Genomic DNA, 14,624 nt, shown 5'->3' on the forward strand with positions numbered 1-14,624 from the left:
TGACCCCAGTCCCTGTGGTCACAGCACTGCCAGCTTTCCAGACCACCCCTCTCCTCAAATGGATCAAAAGCATCAGAGAAGCAGCAAAATGCCCTTCTATCAAAAATGTCCTTCACTCACTTTCTAGTTCATATTCCCAGGGTTTCCCATCCCAGCAGCCATACCTACAGACACCCAGCACACACACTACGCACAAACATTGACTAGGCTTGCCACTGCTCCCTGCATTTTTCTGTTAATTCTGGATTTCTGTGCAAGAGCAGCTCAGGATATTCCAAAAGATAAAAAAGCTTTTCAACAAGCTGTCCTTCAAAATGATGCCAAAGACAGTATTCTAGGAGGAAAAAAGGGATTTGAAATATACATTGAGAGGAGAAAAAGGAACTGGGAGGACTAAAGGGCACTGGGAACACCTTGTAGGAAGAACAATCCATTATTAATTGCTGCATCCTGACATTTGTATCCACACAATATGCACTTCTCTGGGATCTTCACCAAGATTTACCATCCATCCATTTGGATTTTAAAAGATGAACAGAGGAATCACAGGGCACACCGGGCCCCTCTCCACCCTGCTTCCCCTCAGTGCCAGCTCCTCACTGTTTCCAGCTCCAGCCCCTAAGCCTGCCCACCATGGAGCCTCTGGGTCTGCCTGGGGCAAGTGCCAGCATCCCCAGCCGGCCCCCCTTCCATCTCCACGTGGCTGAGCCCACGGGCTGGACTCTGCCCCATCTCCTGTCCATCACCAGCCACACAACAATGAGCAGGATGTGCTGGCCATTCCACACTGCCCACTTCTTATCACTGAATCATTTAGGCTGGAAAAATCCTCTAAGATCACCAATCCACCTGTTAACCCAGCAGTGCCAGGCCCATGGTTAAACCAGGTGCCCGAGTGCCACATCCACACATCTTTTGAACACTTCCAGGGATGGTGGCTCCACTCTTCCAGTGCTTGTCAACACTTTTGTTGAAGAAAGTTTTTCCTAATATCCCATCTAAACCTTCCCTGGCACAACTTGAGGCCTTTTACCCCAGTGCCACAGCCTCAGATCTTCCCCTCCTCCCACAGCCTCCAAAGCAATGCTGACCTCCCGCAGCATCAGCAGCAAACTCAGCAGCACCAGCCCAGCTCCAGCCCCACAGCCAGGGCAGCACCAGCCCAGGCAAGGAGCTACGTGCAGATCATCAGAGCTGTTCTGCACCCTGAGCTCCAGAGGGTAAAGGGGTTCTGGCTCTCGTGGCTGCAGCAGAACCAAGGCAGTAACTCCATGAAAAAGCACAGTGAGCAGGGTGTGAGAGAGCCTGGCAAAGGGGAGGATGCGCTGTCACTGCATGGATAACACCGCCGTGTGGCTCAGCCTGAAATGCAGCTGTTTGTGTGGGCAGAGCAGGCAGGGGCTGCGGTAGCACTGCCCAGGGAACCAGCCCCACATGGAAGCACCGCAGACCACGGCCCAGCCCCTGGAGGGGGAAGACTGGCAGTCGGCTCCCACCCGCCGCAGCCCCTGGGGCTGTGAGGAGGTAGCACAAAGGGAAACACACAGACCATGACAGGCTAAGCCTCCTCCTTCCTCTCTGTTCCCCTTTCTTTCTCTTCATGCTATGTCGAGGCTGCTGAATGGCAATAGCAAAATACTTTTGCAGAGCCAGACAGTCTTTTATATTTTGGGGTTTTTTTCTTACTTTCCTTCCAGCTGCTTTGCCGGATGCCTAATCCTCCATGGACATCTGGAGAGGCATCAGGACACAGAGGCGACATGCTAGGTAGGCAGCACATTGCACAGCTCTGCATAATTTCTGCTTGTACCTGCTGTTATGGCACAGCAGGTGACCAAAACACAAAAGCCCAGGGAAGGAAAGAAAAATAATCATGTCTGGACCTTCCAGGCCACAAGTACCCAGGTGGAAGCCCCCTGGCCTCAGCATCAGAGCACAGGAAGGTCATGCCCTGCAGCAGAGCATCTCACAGGCAGGAGGGCATTTAGGTGCTTCCCTGGGCCCAGGGCTTCCAGCTCCCCCCAGCACAACCCACCCCAGGCCTCCCAGGGCCAGAGCAGCTCGCAGACCCCAGGCAGGGACCCTGTCCAGGCAGCAACAGCAGCCATTCCTCTTTTCCCTTTTTCAATCACATTCTATGAACACATTTTTTTTACCTGCGTTTATCACAATAAAGTATCTAAATCTGTGGAAAAACAAAGCAAAAGCAGCTCTGCAAGGGAAAAGAGGAGAGAGCAAAATGGAGTCCTAAGGAAAGGAAGAGATACATAAAAATATTCCCAAGGATCTGGGAAGTAGCTTTATATATCCAAAATAATGATTCTTGTTCCCAGATGAGTCTCTGTCTTGAGCTCAGCCTCCCACAGCAGAGAGAGATAGCACAGAGCTGGTCAGCCGGGCCACTGGGTATCAGCTTACAGCAAAATCAAGTATTCAGTGTGGCTGCCTGAGCCCTCAGTGCTGCTTATCCTCCCTGAGCCTCCTGCAACCCCCAGCAGTCACACCCATCACCAGCTGCATCCCACATGCCAGCCACAGCGCTCAGGCAGTGCCACCCTTTGCCTGTTCTGCTCTTTTGTCTCCCACCTTGGTATGCTACAGCCAAGCTACTCTATAAGAAAAACTAATTCTGAGTTTGAGCAAGAATTCCTCCTGTGAATCCCACTCCACTCCAAAGGCAGCACTGCTCCAAACCCAGCACTTCTCAGAATCCCACACTGCTCTGAACCCCGCACTGAACCTCACACCACTTCAAATCCTGCACTATTCCAAACCCTGCGCCCCCCACCTTCACCCAGTCTTGTACTTGTCAGGTGCAATAAGGAAAGCAAAACCAAAATACAATACAACCATCACACTGTATCCAATTAAAATCTGAACCTCATGGTGTCCTCCCAGGCACTCTCAACAACGCCCATGTCCATCTCTGTTCCTCTGAAGCACCTCACACATCTCTGGAGCTTTGGAAAAGCAAACTCCACTCACACAGAGATGCAGAGCAAAGCCCCCAAGGAGCTCTGCTCTGCTGCCCATTGCCACAGCACACCCAGAGAGCAACAAGAAGACCCTGCCTCTGCAGGCCAGCAGAGCCTGAATCAGGAACTGCATGCACCACTGGGAGTCCAGCACAGCACAGAGCCAGAGCCAGGGACCATCCCATCAACTCCAGCCCATGATGGGGCCATGCACTTCCACATCACTGAGCTCCTCTGTTCATTAACTCAGGCTTTGCTCACGCAGTTTCTCTGGTCTTCTCACTGCCTAGTAATCAAGGCAGGTGCAATCAAAAAAATCAACAGAGAGCTGCCCAGCAGGAGCAGCCCACAGAGGAACCTGCCCAGCAGGAGCAGCCCACAGAGGAACCACCTACCCCATCCCACAGGCTTCAGGAGCAATGTGGGGATGCCCAAAGCTCCATCCCTGGCAGCACACGCAGCCCTGGTGCCACCTCAAGACAGACACTGTGCCACCCAAAGAGGACAAAGGCAGGTGGGTGCCCATCTGCAGGGAGGGGAGACACTAGAATAACCTTGCTGGTGATGTGCAGTCCAGCACCCTGCCTTTGGTGCTGTCACCGGGAGGGCAGGGACAGGGCAGGCAGGGAGCTGTGGCTCTACCACTGCTGCATACCCGCAGAAAGAGTGGCCAGCCAAGGCAAGGTGGATGTGTTGTGACCAGGACCTCCTTTGGCTTCTCCACAGTGAATCCCCAGAGCCATTTGGTGGCACTCACCATGCGTCCTGCTTGTCCCAGGGAGGATGGCTAAGGAGCAGCAGGCAGGGAGAGGGGAGGGAGCTGCTCAGCAGGCTCACGCCTCTGACATGTGCTGCGTGTGGCTTCGCCAGACCGCAGGATCTGGCTCACTGAACGTGTGGAAGCAACACTTCTCCATGTCTCACTTTACAAAAGTCCCAAACAATAACTGTCTGTCGCTGCACAGGAGCTTAGGAGAAACATAAGTTGCTATTGGCATGGCACACAGCAGCCTTCCTCTTACACAACACCAGCAGATGTGAAAATAGCCCAGTGCTGCCTGGTGCATTCCTCTGACCTCCTGTTTGCTTCTGGATCAGATTCCAAAGCTGGATCTTAACCTACAAGTGCCATAAAAGCAAAGGATTTGGCCCTATCAGGGACCTCTTCATAATCTAAGACAGATGCACTCCGTGTAGGAGAAAATGGCGAGGTTTATCAGGCAGGGAAGAGGCTGAGGCAGGACCACCCTCTGCTCTGCAGCACAGCCAGGGCAGCCCACGCCGGCACTGCCCTGTGCTCTACCTGGCCACGCATTCGTGGTGGCTCAGGTACAGAAGAGCTGGAAGCTCTTGCAAACCAGGACAGCACTCAGAACCTCAGATCCTACTGCTCAGCTTACACTGAAGCTGCCTCCAGCCCACATCTGCCCTGGCAAAGGGGACCCTCTCAGGTCTCATGTCCCCAAATTTGTTATCCTCAGGGTCACTGGTGCTGCTAGAGCCAGCACAGCACAGCATGGGGCAATCCCCTCCAACCCTGCAAGGTGCTTCTAGGGTTTCTCACCTGCTTGTAGAGCAGAGATTGACTCCAAAGCCAAAGCCAAACCCAAAATCACTCTGGGGCATACAGAAAAAAAAAGCACATGGAAGAGAAATTGCTCCTGGAAGTGTGAAAAGGTAGGAGAATAAACTGAAGAATGCTAAAGATGTGATAGAGGGAGAGTTCAGTAGCTATCAGCAAAAGAGCATTCCTAAGAACAACCTGCATGAATAAATTATTGTCTCCAGGGTCTGCAAGAGTATCCAGTGTCCCTGCTTTGGAACTGCAGCAACTCCAGAATGACTTCCTAAGAGGCAAGAGAAGAAAACAAGACAGGGGCATTGCTGTTTTAGGGGAAGGTGAATGACCTCTCCTCCAGGCAGCCCTGTGCTGCACACCTGCTCCAGCAGTGCTCCCCTTTGCCCCACCATGTTAGTCCCTATGCTTCTTGGTGGAAATGTCACATGATGGCAAAGCCCTGGAGGAGTCCGACTCATCCAGGGGTCTAAATCTCGATCCTGGAAACTTCCGACCCTCCAACCTCCCTGTGGCCAGGGCTGGGGAACACTTCCCAGTGCTGCCATAACCTGCCCACAGGAGATACTACACCTGGCCCATCACCCATGGCGGCTGCAGGGTGGCCTTGGGGACTATGAGAAAGCTTTTGGCCAGAGCTGAGCCCCCAGCACAGAACTGCATCACTGCACTACAGCCCTTGTACACGAGGATCCACCAGAACACACAGAGCATCCCCAAACCATGGTGTTTTGTCCCAGAATCCCTCCAGCACCACACACACTGGAGGGATTTTTACCTTTGCACACAGAGCCACAGGTACCAGGTAGCAGCAGAGCAGAGTAATTCTAAGACCAGCACACAGGACGAGCCGCAGATCATGGCTTGAACGCAGGGCGAAAGGCAGCCTTAGAATATAATCCACTTGAGGAACTCTTAAATCTACCCAATACAACACAGAGCCCTTTAAGCAAAACTAAACAACTTCCTTTAGACTAAATAAATATTAAACCTAAGTGATGCATTAATTTACTCCAGTTCACCAAAGGCTAACTCCTATCCAAACTGATCATTATTAAAGAAATCCTATAATCCCTTGCTCCCAATCAGGCTCAAAACGTGTAATCCTATGAATAAATCCAGAAAGAAAGTGTAACAAAATGGGCAATAAAAACTTACAGCATTCACATCTTTTCATCTACCATTAATACTGTAAACACTCACTCGAAGGCCCTCGAGTATGACTAATCTAATGTTTTGGCTCCTCACACCAATCGCCAAAGGAGCTCGGCTGTGCGTGTGTCACCCAGCGAGCTCCGCCGCCTCTCCAGCCGCAGCCAGGACACCTCCGCAGAGCCCAGCCCAGCCATCCCACCTCACAGCCCCCAAAACGCTGCAAAATCAGCACAAAAGGTAGCAAGTATGGTTCTAATAGCACCAGAGCACAGAGCTTTCTTCTTTTTTCCCTTTTTTTTTTATTATTTTATTGCTTTGGAAGCCTGCAAGCTCCAACTGTATAAATGCCAATAACTTTGTTTTAAGGCTGCTGAAGTAAGAGATCAGATTTTAGCAAGTGCTTTCCAGGCAGCCAGCCAAACTTTTTCTGATTCACTAAAAGCACCGAAGGGAGGGGGAGAGGAAGGGGGCTGGAGGGCTGATTAACTTCAGTTACCGCACAAGCGCAAAAAAACCTCCCCCCGCTACAAAGGGTTCCGGCGCTGCGAGCCCTGCGCAGCCTGTGATTCCTCGGGCTGAAAAAAAACCGCACCAGAGAAACAGAGCAAACACCTTCCAGCGGCTGGTAATTTACAGCTGCGGATCTTCTCCTGCTGAGGAGGCTGCTCCACCAGGGGAGGCTCTGCTGGTGTCGGGTTCGAGCTGCAGTTTTTGGAGGGGATGAGGAAAAAAACGTGATCGGGCATTTTTTGGATGGGTGGGAGAGCAGGGGATGGGGCTGGTTCGGGTTTTAGCTTGGCCAGTGGAATGGAGCCCCCTCCAAGGCTGTGCTCATCCAGGACCATCCCCTGCTGCCGCTGGGGATCTGGAGAGGGTGAGCAGGTGCAGTCCCGGCCAAAGTACAACTCAGGGCCAAGGGTGTCACAAGTGTCCCCCAGCTCCGACGGGAAGGTCGCCGCAGCCACCGAAGTGGCACCTGCTCTGCGCGGCCCCGCAGGTGGGTCTGCTCCAGGATGTCCAGCTAAAATCCCTGAGGCAGTGGGGCAGCTCCAGCCCCATCCCGCGGGCACCTGGGCTGCAGAGCCTCGCTCAGGGTGTTCCTCCAACGGCCTCATTCCTGCCGAGACAGGATCAAAGGCTGGAGCTGACTTGGACGGCGTTCTACTGAATAATGGGAAGGGAGCACGCAGCCTCCTTCTCTTGGCTAGGAAAACTTGTGTTTTTCAAAGCATCGGGTTTTGGGAGTGAGTTACCGAAGAGGGGGAGAGAAAAAAAAAAAAAAAAAAAAGAAAAGAAAAAAAAAGGCGAGCAGGAGAGCGCCTGCTCTTCCAAGGCAAGTGCATCAATCAACATTGTGCAAGGAGAGTCCAGCACTCCTTCTCACATCATTAGCCAGGCTAATGCACTCCAGAAGATGCTGCTACGGCAGGCTACCGGCGCACCGGCTGCACCCCTGCCCGTAGCGGGGCACGGGACGGGAGCTGAGCACAGGGGAAGCCCCGGTCCAGGGCAAGTGACATTCCAGCATCTGGTGCGGGGCTCGGTTTAACACAGCTATAAAAAACTAGAGGGAAACAAGTGAGAGCCCCAGCCAAACCTGCCTGGCACTCGAGGACAGCACGCCGCCTTTGTTTCTATTTTACAACCAAAAGCGAGAGAGGACAGAAAGGACACGTACCTGTACCTGAACGCAGAGCAGCAGGAAATGTAAACATCTGGAGAGGAGAAAAAAAAAAGCAACAAAAGATCAAATGATGCGATAGAATGATTAAAGTTGATTTTTGTTTTGTTTGGTTTTTTCTTTGTTTTTGTTTGCAATTTTTTTTAATGGTTCAGAGCGATGCTCTGCTTATAAAAAGACTCGGGTCCCCATTACCACCTGGCTGCAAGGAAAATGCAACCGGAGCCTTCAGAATGAAAGCTTAAAAAAAAAATTAAAAATATTTTTTAAATTAAAAAATATTTAGAAATATGCCATAATCCTTACAGGCAAGTGCAGGCTGAGAGCAGTGAATACATCGCTGGGCGAGGAGGGGGTTGGCCGGCGGCTGGTCGCTAGCGGAGCGCAGTCCCCCGCCGCCGCGCTGACATGGGAGCGATCCGGCCGGCGAGCTCCGATCCGCGCCGCGCTGCTCCGCGCCGCTCCGCGCCGCCGGGAAGTTGTGGTACCGCCCGCTCTGCCTCCGCCGAGTGACTCGTCAGGCATCAGCTCTCCTCTCCGCCTGTCTCTCCTCCTCCTCCTCCTCTCCCTCTCTCCGCCTTTGGGGGGATGAAGGTGCTTATTGTCAGTAACTTCCGATCATCAGCAAGTGCCCCCCCGCGTCTCCCCGGGCCGGGCCAGCCCCGCCGGGCGGATGGAGCCTCTCGGCCGCCGCCGCGCCCCGCTCCGGGCTCCGCTCCGCGCGCTGCGGGCGGGCGGCATAGCGATGCGCGGGGCGCGGAGCGGGAGGCGGGACCCGCCCGGGCGGACCCGGGGCTGGCACCGCCTGCGCGGAGGGGGCACCGCCCGGCCGCGGGCAGCGCCGGCCGCAGAAGCGTTTTTTACAGAGTAAGTGAGGGAGGGGGTCGGGCTCCCCCGAGCCCCCCCCGGCCCGACAGAGCGGGCGGCGCCGCCGCTCGCCCGGGTCGCGAGGGGCTCGGAACCCCCGGCACAGCGGCCGCTGCCCCGTTCCGCCGACACGTGTGGCCGCGGCTGCCCGGGATCCGGTGCGCCCTTACCTCCGACGGGGAAGGAGCGCGTCCCGTGCCCGTCGAGCCCCGGGCGGGCGGCAGTGGGGCCCGGCAGCCCCGGAGCGGCCCCTCGCGGGCCGGGACAGCCGCGGCCGCCCGGTCCATGGGCCCGGCACCGCTCCCCGGCGGGACGCGGACGGCGGGGTCAGAGCGCCGGGCTGCCGGCGCTGCCTCCGCCGCTCCGCACGGCTCGCCTGCCCTCCAGCGGCCGCCCCGCACCGCCCGCAGCCCCGGGGAAAGCCCAGAGGCTTCCTCCGCCTCAGCTTTGGGGAGGTTTTTTGCTTGTTTGGGGGTTTGCTTTTTTAAGGAAAAAAAAAAATCACACGCTGATAGCGTGTGGTAACTCTTTCCTCTTGTCTGAAAGCTCGTTTATAGCAGACAAGATGCCGGGAACCGTTAACCTCCATGCATAGCCGAACTCTCCAAAGAGCACCCAACGTCAGTTAACACCTTATTAAGTGAGAACATAACCATAGCTCAGAACTCTGAGCTTTCCAAATTCTCCGCTCAAATAACGTGCATCAGCGCAGCGTGTCGGGCCCAGCTGCTCCCACCTCTGCAGGGACCCAGGTGCTCGCTTCCCCGGCACTCTCAGCCACAAATCAAGCAACATCTTTAATCCCTGGAGTTCATCACTGGGGAGCCTTCAGGCATCAAGTCACAGGGCTTTTCGGCCCATAGTTTCAGGCCCAAGAGGCACAGAAAACATTAAGTTTTAAAACAGTGATCAAAGCAAGTCCTTATAAATTTCCCAGCACTAACACATGTCTGTGATATATCTAACAGACTTCACACTTCTGGTCTTATGGATCTGCAAGTTTAAAAAAAAAACCCAAAAAAACAAAAAAACCCAACCTGCTGTCAATTGCTGATGTCACCAACATCAGAAGCCCCATGCATCCTTGTCCTGGCAGTCCCATGGCACCTTGCCAGAGCTGAAAGCTGCTTTCACACATGGCCAAGAACATCAGAGCCACAAGTTGAGCTCACCAAGATGCCTACACCGGAACAATTCAGAATTTGGGGACTCACAAGATCACAGTATTTAGCTTAGATGTGAAAATATTCCATATATCCCTAATCATCACCAGTACGTCATTTCTTGGAAGCAGTTTGGGTGGCAGAAGCCCAGCCTGTGCCATCTTATGCTAGTAGGTGCTGCTCAGCCCCGCAGGAAAGGTACCCACAGCACAGGGTCATGCCCACCACCAGCCCCTCGCCTTGCTAAGTGCAGTATCTGCTGCCCAATGCACACAGGAGTTCTGCAAAGCCAGAGGCAGTAACTCCTCCAAAACCCTCACAGTCACCTGTGGGCATGAGTTTTGACTGCTCTTCAGGCTTTTCCATCACCTGCCTCCAAGTAAAAAGCTCCGCAGACGGTCACTGATGGCTCTGCCCTACACCCAAGCTGCCCCAGGGCTGCTGCACCTGGCTGGAAGCAGAACAGCTCAAAAAGGAATTTGTAAAGCTGCTGCTAACATTTATCATTTTAATTGCCCCAACAGCACGTAAAATTACAGCAGCTACAACAGAGCTGTGAGCTATGCATGGAAAAACTCATCCCAGCTGATGCTGGCCCAGACCATGCTGAGGAGCCACGTGCTGGTAGCACAGCTGCCCCCACAGCCATGACCCAAAGGATTTGGATCCATACAGGCCAGAGGGACCTGGACATCTCAAACAGCAAAAACTGCCAGGGCAACACCAGGGGTCGTTTTAAAGAGGGCACATGAGGGTTTTCTTCTTTCAATTATTGTATTTGCAATCACAAAAGTTATTTTTTAAAATAGATCCATCCTTTGTGCCTCAGTAGTCTGGCAAAACCCCTAAATCTTCAATATCCAAATAGTTACCTAGAGAATAATACAAATGTTGGGTGAATTTCAGACTACCAGTCTTGAACAACACAGATGGGGCACAGAATAGAGAAGAGGCAGTTCATACATGTCTCTGAAAAAATAGAAATATCATCTAGTGGCGTGCTATTATGAATATATACGAGTGTGTGTGTATGTGTATATATATATAATATTAAAAGCTCCACACCCAAACCCGTTGCTCCACTGTTGAAGGCTCCTGTGTGATCAGATTCCCAGCACAAATCCAGCCAGAGCAGCTGATGTCCACTGGAAAACCTTTAAGGGTGTTTATTTTTCTTACAGCACGCTCAGGGTGTGAAGGCTGGCACAGCACGTTCCTGATGTCCTCAACACTTTATAAACCAAGACAGGGCCAGGTAGGAGCATGCACTGCAGGACACCTGGGGAGCTCCTGGGGTTACTGCCTTCCACTCACCCTTGCAACTGCCTGAATTAAGGCTGTGTCCTACAGTCCCTCGGTGCCTTATTGGATTAGTGACTGCCCTTCAGCAGCTGAAATCAAAGTCTGAGCAGCCTGACCTTTCACTTGCAGGGCAGTGGAGGTGCCCCCAGTGAAATGAGCTTCCCTCGCCCTGCTCCACTGGTCCACATCCCACGAGGAGCGGGCATTTCACAGAGCATGGAACCCATTCAATGGGGCCAAGGACTTAAGAGCATGCTTGAATGGGAAGCCTTCCTACCCCAGATACCCCTTTGGAATGTGAAAGAGAAGCCAGCAGGAATGGCCGGGATCTGGCCCCGCTGCATCTGGCACACCAAGATTGAAATTAAAATGAAAAATGTGGGCTGATGTTGTACAAAGACCAAGTTCAGCTCTGCATCCCATCCCTGCTGCCAGTGAGCAAATCTGTGTGTGGTTTGCTCCTGTTATCTGCATCTCCAGCCTTGTGTTGTTCCTATAAACAAACTTTTTCTTACAGAAAATCCAAATGAAGAGGTTTTCTTAATTTGAAAGCCTTGGTAAAAGGAAAGACAACTTTCAGACTGACTAGGGGTGCATGTTCTGCCTTTATCCAGTTTACACACAAAAAGACAACTTCATCCCAAGGTAAGGAACGCTTCTGACACTCAGGGAAGGATGGCATGCTTTGCAGTTACTGCCATTTGACAGAAGAGCCACCTCAAATTGACTCTGAACTGTCCAGGAGGACAGGACTTGAGCCTCAGCTCCACCACATCCAGGCACAGTCTTGCAGAAGGAATATGGTGAAGAACAGTCAGTACTTGGATTCAGCCATCACAGGTTGAATCCATCACATCACTGGACATCCTGGGAACAGAGGCAACTGCAGCATCCCTTCCAGCTCTTGACCACAGGGATGTCTCGTGGCCCCTTGCAGAGAGAACCCAGCATGCTGCAGCCCTTATTCTGATGTGTATCATTACTTTATAAGAGAAAAGAAACCTTAGAGAGGCAGGCATTATTCAGCAGGCAGGGTTTCAGAGTTTACAAAGGTTTTAATCCACTGGAACACCCCTTGGATTTTCAATGGGATTTGGGGACTGAAACCTCAGATTCCTCTAAAAGCTCCAGCATACTGATAAACAAATCCCAGTGCTTTATCAGCAGAGCAATGAGGCAAATGAAATCCCTGACAATGATGGACATCTCAAGCTAAAGGGCAGACCAGTGGGTTGGCTGAACACCTTGCTCTCCTGGGTATCCAGCCCCTCTCCAGTGCCCAGGGCCCCTTTCCAGAGCCTGCTCCCACCCTGTGTCCCCCAGCCTGACCACCCTGCTCCAGTGTCTGGCACAGGGTGGACACACATGGGCTTTCTTTGATCCTAGTGCCCAGGAGCACTGCAGCTCCACTCTGAAAGCATGCGACAGCTGCTAGAATGCTTTTGAAGGGAGGCAAGAACAGGCCAACCTCTGCAGACAGCCCTACACAAACCAGTGGGAAATTCCACTTTTCACTTTTCAGCCTTTGCACTGCATTAAATCCTAGGGCTTGGCTCCTTGGATTTATATTCCTCTATAGTTTCACTTTTCCCTAAAAAAAAAAAAAAAATTAAAAAAAATCACAAGCTGTTAAGCTTCAAAACTTAATATTTCCTTAACTTAGAGCTTTTCAGCTCAACAGCTCTTAAACATAAACCTCTTTGACTGAAGTCTTCTGAATTAAGCTGTCTCCAGCAAGTCACCATCTCAAGCGCTATCTGTGGGATGACCAGTCCCTCCCACAGCAGCACCCTGGGCTCCTGCCCTCTGCCCTAGCTGCTGGCTCAGGGCAGGACCTCACACAATATGCATGACCACCGATGTCCCCACAGCTGGCAGTGACTGCAGGGGCAGTTCAGGGCTGATGCAGGCACTGACTGGTGACATCAGACATTTCAATGCCCTGTGTCACTGTCCCTAGTGGTGACACAAGTGAATGAGTGACCCCAGAGGAACTCAGGGTGGGCTGTGAGACAGGACAGTTTCTGAAAACAACACTGGAAAACCTGTGATTCTACTAATCTTTCTGAAGAGCAACTGTAGCCACACTTTGCATCAAAGCCAGAATTCAGAAAACATCATATGGGTGGATTTACACAAAAACAAAAAAAAAGGAAAATGCCATTTTTCTGCAATGTCACAGATCAGTAAAGAGACATCACTGGAAGTCCCATTCTCCTGGGGCATGAACAAACATCCCCTGCAAGCAGAGCCCCACCCACTTGGAGGCAGGAGGGCTTTTGGAGCAGCAGGGCTTTTATCAGCCTTCTCCACCATGGCCACAATGAGGGCACCAGCCACAGCTGGGCTCCTAGGGACACTGCCAAGCAACCCAGATGGGACAGATTCATGCAGGAGCACCATGTTTGCCGTGGTGTCCAAGCTTTTCCTAGAGATCGGGGAAACGCCATGCTGCTTCAACAGCAGTGGCTAGGGAAGACTGAAGGAACTGAAAAGGATCAGAAGACTGAAAAGTCTGAAGAGCAGTGAAGGACTAAGTAAGGAGAAGATTGTGGCAAGATGTAGAACTAAGAAGGAGTTGGAAAGGACTATTTAGAACCAAAAGCCAGAGGGAACAAGTAGAAGCAACTCTCCTAATTCAAGACCCTAAAAATGAAGCCAAGATCCTCCAATCTCCCTGTCCTGTGCTCTCTGGAGATCACAAGGACTGGCTGAGTGCCCTGCACTACAGTGGTCCAATATTATGTTATTGCCCTTAACTAAAGTCATTGAGTTAAAATTTATTTTCCATGTAGAAAATTAGAAGGCTTGAAAATATGGGAAAAATATTATAAGAAACAGGGAAGAATGTCCTAAACACTAGAGGTGGCCTTATTATTAAATTGAAAGCTTTGCTCATTAGCTGTAGCTCGGCACTGTTGTTGGTGTCCTCACACACATTTACATGCAGGGAACAGCTTTACACTGCTCAAAGCAGTGCCCAGATAGCATTCACTGCCTCAAAATAGCACGATAAGGGCTGCTAGGAGCCTTTTATCAAGGACATTCCTGGGAAAATAGCACAATTACAAGCTTTGGGACAAATGTAAGGAGCAGTGGGAAAAGTTTCATGAACAGACACAGATAAAGGTGGCTGCAGTGGTGAAATGCCAAATACCTCAACAGCTACAATACATCTTCAACTCTCCCTGCAATTATTACTCATTAAGAAAAACCAAACCCAATGTAAAACCTAAGGCTTAATTTGAAAACAGGCAAGAGAAACTGTTTTCTCTTAAATACAGTAAATCAACAGAATTGGATGGGGCTCAGCAAGTTTCAGGTCCCAGCAACTGGTGGAGTAAGACTCCAGGACCCTTCTAACAAAATTGCCTTCAATTAAAGGCATTTAATTGAAAAGGCACTGTTTGTAGTACCAGCGTAATCACTTGAGGTGAATCAGGTGCATCTGCTCTGAGTGGCCTAGCTCTGTTCTCTCTGTTTGCCATTTGCAGTAGAAGCAGGGTGGTGGCCATGCCCTTGTCCTGGACAAGGCTCTGGGCAGCAGCAGCACATGGCACTGGCATGGCCAGCTCAGTGAGAGTGGGCACTGTCAGAGGTACCCTGCTGAGCATCCCTCCCAGGGTCTTCACTTTTCCCATTCTCACTTTTGACCCTTTCTGGCTTGTTTTCTCCCAGGATCCTTTTCCCATAGATGCTCTTATGGCTTGGTCATGTAGTGGTGACAGAAGGTGGAAGGAGAGAAGTTTTTGAAGAAAGGAGAGCAGAAGTCACCTTCATACAACTGGACACAGGCCATACATGTGGTCCCCACAGCACACATCTTAATTAACATTTGATTGATTTACTTGGTCCCAATTAGGCACTGCTTAACATCCATTTACTTAACACAATCCAAAGGCCAG

The 14,624-nt window shown here is 51.6% G+C and overlaps 1 protein-coding gene across 1 annotated transcript in view; it reads right to left on the reverse strand.

Moving 5' to 3' along the window:
* FGF18 (fibroblast growth factor 18) overlaps positions 1-13,418 on the reverse strand; it is a 68,402-nt gene extending 54,984 nt beyond the window's left edge. Inside the window, exons 1-2 of the mRNA XM_064388049.1 lie at positions 7,694-13,418; positions 7,385-7,421 (exon numbers count right to left, since the gene is read on the reverse strand). Of these exons, the coding sequence (XP_064244119.1) occupies positions 7,385-7,421; positions 7,694-7,725 (69 nt within the window). The 5' untranslated portion in view covers positions 7,726-13,418. The remainder of the gene's footprint in view (positions 1-7,384; positions 7,422-7,693) is intronic.
* Between the last annotated feature and the right edge of the window lie 1,206 nt (positions 13,419-14,624).

Source organism: Passer domesticus, chromosome 13 (genome assembly GCF_036417665.1).
Source record: "Passer domesticus isolate bPasDom1 chromosome 13, bPasDom1.hap1, whole genome shotgun sequence".
NCBI classification, from domain to species: Eukaryota; Metazoa; Chordata; class Aves; order Passeriformes; family Passeridae; genus Passer; species Passer domesticus.